General features: G+C 32.5%; 1 protein-coding gene across 1 annotated transcript; it reads left to right on the top strand.

Moving 5' to 3' along the window:
* The first annotated feature begins 2,087 nt into the window (after positions 1–2,087).
* Positions 2,088–4,278, top strand: LOC146898119 (AT-hook motif nuclear-localized protein 18-like). The gene has a single exon (XM_085732146.1). It carries the CDS (start codon positions 3,097–3,099, stop codon positions 4,018–4,020), a length of 924 nt encoding a protein of 307 aa, XP_085588272.1. The 5' UTR covers positions 2,088–3,096; the 3' UTR covers positions 4,021–4,278.
* Positions 4,279–5,607: the final 1,329 nt, after the last annotated feature.

Here is a 5,607-nt window from a genome sequence, read left to right as displayed (position 1 = left end):
AAACCTTGAATTCTTCACTTATACCCCTTAAAATGGCGGTATTATCTGTCACATAAAACAATGGAGTTTTAGTCTCAATGTTATTTGACAAAAAAAAAAGGTTTGCATAAAACGGGTCTCAACATTACCTCAAAACTTAATGTTACTTAAACAACATGCCTCAAAACTTAAAGAATGCGATAAAGTTACTTACACATCACCCACCAAAAAAATCATCTATTCTTGAATATTTTTCTTTTTTGACACATAGTATGTGTGTGTATATAACTCACTAAATTTACTAAAAAAAACTTTACATTAAAAAAAACAATTATTAAATGCAATTAATATTTTTTTGAGCAAACAATTAATATTTTTTGAAACATATAAACAATTAATATTTTTTAAAACATATAATTGATGTGAAAATATCTATCAGTTTTTTCGATCACTTAATAACTCCATTGAAAAAAAAATTGTTTAACCATATTTAGTAGAGTTTCCTCCGATAGTTCAAATTGTTTGAACTAAAGACCTTGCTTAAAAAATTGCCGGGTCCATCATTACAACTCCTTTTTTAAAGTTCATATTAACCAAACCCTTATTTGAGGAACATTTTAGCAATGAAATTATAAAATAGAGTAAAATTAATTAAGAGCCCATTTGTTTTGGATATTGTTTTTGGAAAAAAAATCTATTTTAAATCACTTTTATTATTTGAATAGTGTATGTTTCAGGTTTTAAAAAAAAAAAAATCATTTTTAATCTCAAAATGAGAAGCTATTCCTAGTAGTTTTTCCGATTTTTTTTTTTAAAAACAAAAAACTCAAGTGCAAAGGATTCAAATCTTAAAAAAAATGTTTTTTTTAATGATATTAAACAAATGAAAATTAGCTTTACCAATTCTTAAAAATCTCTAAAAAAAGATATCTAGCTTTTTTTAAATCAAAATCATTTATTTTGAAGGCAAAATAAACACACCTTAAATTTATTTATATATAAATTACACGCGAATGAAAGACAACGTACAACCACCAAATATATGTTTTCTTTTTTCAGATATTTGAGACTAGAGTAAATATAAATTAAGTCTTGGCCCACTTTACGTGCCTCTAGGCCTACATGTCCTCTCTAAAGGAATCACATTTGAGGTTAAACGACAAATTTCTACACTTTGACTACCATCTTCAAAGATGAAAGGTAGAATATTGGAATGGCAACGATGACCGAATTTAGAAGCGCAATTCTACCACCAAGGCTGGCGGATTTGTTCCTCTTCAAATTTGCTCCAACTGGTTGCTTAAGGTAGCTGAATGGTATCGAGCCAACTTTAAAAATCAAGAAAGATGAATCCAACTCCAAAAAAGATGTATCCTCACCCTTATCAATCTACTCTTACAAAAGTTGACTTTAATCCAGATGCTAACACAAACCACCTTGATGTCGCATAACCACATATTCTCAACACAACACCTATTAAAAGTGTATCGTCTGCATATTGCAAATGTTAAACCTCTATTGCGACTCCCACTTTAAAACTTGTAAAACAACCCAACGGATGCTGCCATACCCAATACAATACCCAAACCCTCTGCCACAAGGAGAAATTGAAGAAAGGGCCAATGTGATTAAGAGGGAAGACCTACACATCAAATCTTGTGACAGAGATTAGTCATTGCAGTGAATTAGATGGATATATGATATATGTAATATATTCACTCATCTCTATTATAAAATCACTTTGAAACTTTTGTTTATATCATTAAATATTAAACACTTTTCAAAGTTCTATATACATTTATTATTACTTTTGTAAAAAAGCATATATTTTTTAATACTATCAATTTATCTTAAAATATGAAAAATCAATATGTTATATGTTCTCCATAAAAAAAATGTTATATATTTAGTATATTTATACACAAGCAATAATTTAGTACTAAAATTGTACCCAAAAAAAAATATAGTATTATTAATTTAGTAATAGACGTACATAAATTACACAAAGTGGTATCAACGTAAAACATTCAACATTTTATTTTATTTTTTGGTGAAGAAGGTTTGAACATTTTTAAGTAGGAAGAAAGTGATCTTTTGCACGGGATCATATAGCTGAACTTTGAAGCATACCAATTCTAGGAACCATCAGAGGAAGCAATAATGAGTTCCAAAGACATAGAGATAGAGGTGGTTGTCTGAAAAGAAGGTGCATATAGCTGAGAGAAAGAGGCAGTAGTAAAGACCAAGGTTTAAGAATTAAGAGAGTGAGTAAGGTTTTTTACCCTATTAGTGAAAGACATATATTAATGTGTTCCTATTTGCAGCTTTTCCAATATAGAAGAAGAAACATACACACATACACAAACACAAACACACAAGTTATAAGAGAGAGAAATTTCAAGCATGGTAGTCTTGAATAAATGGGTCCCACATTGTAGGTCCCACAACACCGCCCATGCGCACGCTGTCTTTCTTACCAATATCAAACCCATCATCGATCCGATTCCTTGGACCTAACCCTAACCCAACAAAAAACAAAGTAAACCCAAATTCTTCCAACCCAAAAAAAAAAAAAAAAACAGCATCCTCAATTTCATTATTATTAAACCACACAAACAAAAGCTTCCTAAGTTGTTTTTCTCTTCCTTTTCTTCCCTCTGCCCAAACTTTTCTTTTCTTAAAACTCTTTATTACCTTATTTCCTCCAAACCTTGAACTACCATCTCTTTACTTTAATTCCATAAAAAAAAGTAGCTTAGCTAGCTAGTTTCATATACCAAGCAACATGGTGCTTGAAATTTGTTGTGGGTTTTTTCAAAAAGTTTCCATTTTTTGTTGAAGGTTAAGTGCTAAGTAGTAGAGAGTAGAGAACATGCCATCAACAACACCTAGCTAGTTCTTCAACTCAAAAACCAACAAGAAAAAATTAGAAACTAGAAAACAAAAATACAAAACCCCTCAAAAGTAAATCTCCACCACCACAACCTAGATCCTTCCCTATCTATCTCTTTTCTAGCTCTACTTTCCTTCTTTTCAATTTTCAAACAATCTAGGGTTGTGACTTTTTGAAGATATTGATCTTGATTATATCATCTAGAGAAGAAAAAAAACCAAATCATGGATCAAGTAGCTCAAGGTCGTCCTCTTCCACCTCCATTTCTCACTAGAGACCTTCATCTTCATCCTCACCATCAATTTCACACCAACCACCAAACCAACGAAGAGGAACAACAAAGTGGCAATGGTAACTTAAGCCGAGGCCAAAAACGAGAACGAAACAACGAAGACGGCAACAACACTCCCACCGGAGGAGAAGGAAAAGACGACGGCGGAAGCGGAAGTGCTGGTGGAGGAAGTGGTGGTGAGATGGGAAGAAGACCAAGAGGAAGACCAGCAGGTTCGAAAAACAAACCAAAGCCACCTATCATCATCACGAGGGACAGCGCGAACGCACTCCGATCCCACGTGATGGAAGTTGCAAATGGATGTGACATCATGGAAAGTGTGACGGTCTTTGCGCGAAGGAGGCAGCGTGGTGTCTGCATCCTTAGCGGAAGTGGGACCGTCACAAACGTGACTCTCCGTCAACCAGCATCGCCTGGTGCGGTAGTCACACTTCACGGAAGATTCGAGATACTATCCTTATCTGGCTCTTTCCTGCCGCCGCCTGCTCCACCAGCGGCGTCAGGATTAGCCATATATCTAGCTGGTGGACAAGGACAGGTCGTCGGTGGGAGCGTGGTGGGACCGTTGTTGGCTTCCGGACCGGTTGTTATCATGGCAGCTTCCTTTGGAAATGCTGCTTATGAAAGGCTACCTTTAGAAGATGAAGAAACACCAGTGAATGTGCCAGGAAATGGAGGGTTAGGGTCACCGGGAACCATGGGAAGTCAACAACAGCAGCAGAACCAGCAACAGCAACAACTTGTAGCAGATCCTAATGCTACATCACTTTTCCATGGAGTTCCTCAAAATCTTCTCAATTCATGCCAATTACCAGCTGAGGGTTATTGGGGTGGAAGTGCTCGTCCTCCTTTTTAACCAAAAATGTTATTCACTTAATCACTTCTCATCATGTTTTTCGTTTTATCTTTGTTTTTTTTTTTTCATCATCTTATTTTGTTTTGTTCACCTTTTTTTTTAATTTTACTTTCTCTTTATCTATCACTTGTTCATTCTCCTTCTTATAACTTAGTTTAAATTGAAGACTTTTCTTTGATCATGGTATTGAGTTGACTACTTGATGATGTTGAATTGAAAAAGGATGTATAAATTCATGAATTTTTTGTGGGGTTTGAATTTTATGCTATTACATCCAAAACAGTTGAATTAATTTTCTTGTTCAGCTAAAAATGTTCTTAGTTGCTTCCAAATGAAGCAGCAGAAGGTAGCATGTGCTCTCTCTCTTTTAGTCTCTATCTCTTTCTATTTTCTTTGCTGCTATTTTAGTATCTTGTCTGATAATTTATCAGTCAATCTTTGCAGAGAGAGGAAAAAGAGAACAATTTTTTTCATCTTTTCAATTTTTTCTTCTATTAATTTTTTTTTTTGCTTTTTTCCCATTTTTGGGGTGGTTAATTTCTAGGACTTCCAACCTACATAGATTCAGATTCTAAAATACATGATCTACAAATAACCCAACAAAAATTATACTAAATGAACATGTTTGAAATTTTATCTATTTCAAGAAAAGTGTGTTGGGCACAATAATTAGCTCCCTTTGTATGTTAGAAAACACCAACTTAACCATCATTACTATACACACTCTCACTTTCTTTGCTACTACTAACACCCATCATTACATCCAAACTCATGTCTTTTTCATACCATGTTCTCAAATTTAGCACTATCATTATTATGTTATGCTATGTTTAATTTTATATATTTTCTTAATTTTTTTCATTTTTATATCTTAGTTTTTTTTTTGTTAACCCTCCTTTATGAACACTTTGTTAATATGAAATTCAACCGAGAAGTAAATAAGGTTTGGTCAATAGTTATTCTAGTCAGATTTTAACCTTTGTTATTTCATCGATCCAACTATAAGAGATACTAAATTTACCACTTGAGTCTATCTACTCAAGTTAAGTGTTAAACTTTCAGTTTATTTTTATTGGATAGGTAAATATTCGTGTGGGTTTTAACCGATATTCCTTCGATGTCCCTAAACCCATCGTCCATTAAATCTTACTCTCTCTGTTTAAATTATAAGTCATTTTGAAAGAAAAAAATTAACTTAAGTTGTAAGTCGTTATACAATATCATGAAGTATTAATGTTACGTTTTCTACTCTACCCTTAACTATTTTTTACTCTTTTTTCTCTGAATTTTTTAATTTATATTTCACACACAATATTTTTTGACAAATTCACACACCATTTATTAAGGACAAATTTTTAAAACAACTCATAATATATTTTTACTATACAAAATTAATTACGTTTTTTATACAAAATTAATTACGTTTTTTAATACGTGTAAAATGTCCAAAACGTCTTATAATTTAGGATAGAGGAATTAGTTAATTAAGTACTAAATGTATATAGATTATATTATCATTATCATTTTTATAATAACAATTGATAACTCTTAGAAAGTAATTAACAGATGTTGGACAGTGAAATTGAT

Source organism: Medicago sativa, chromosome 8, assembly GCF_051527215.1.
Source record: "Medicago sativa cultivar Bolivia chromosome 8, Bolivia_mono, whole genome shotgun sequence".
NCBI lineage: Eukaryota > Viridiplantae > Streptophyta > Magnoliopsida > Fabales > Fabaceae > Medicago > Medicago sativa.
The sequence above is the reverse complement of the archived record's forward strand: the minus strand, read 5'-3'. Positions and strand labels throughout refer to the sequence as shown.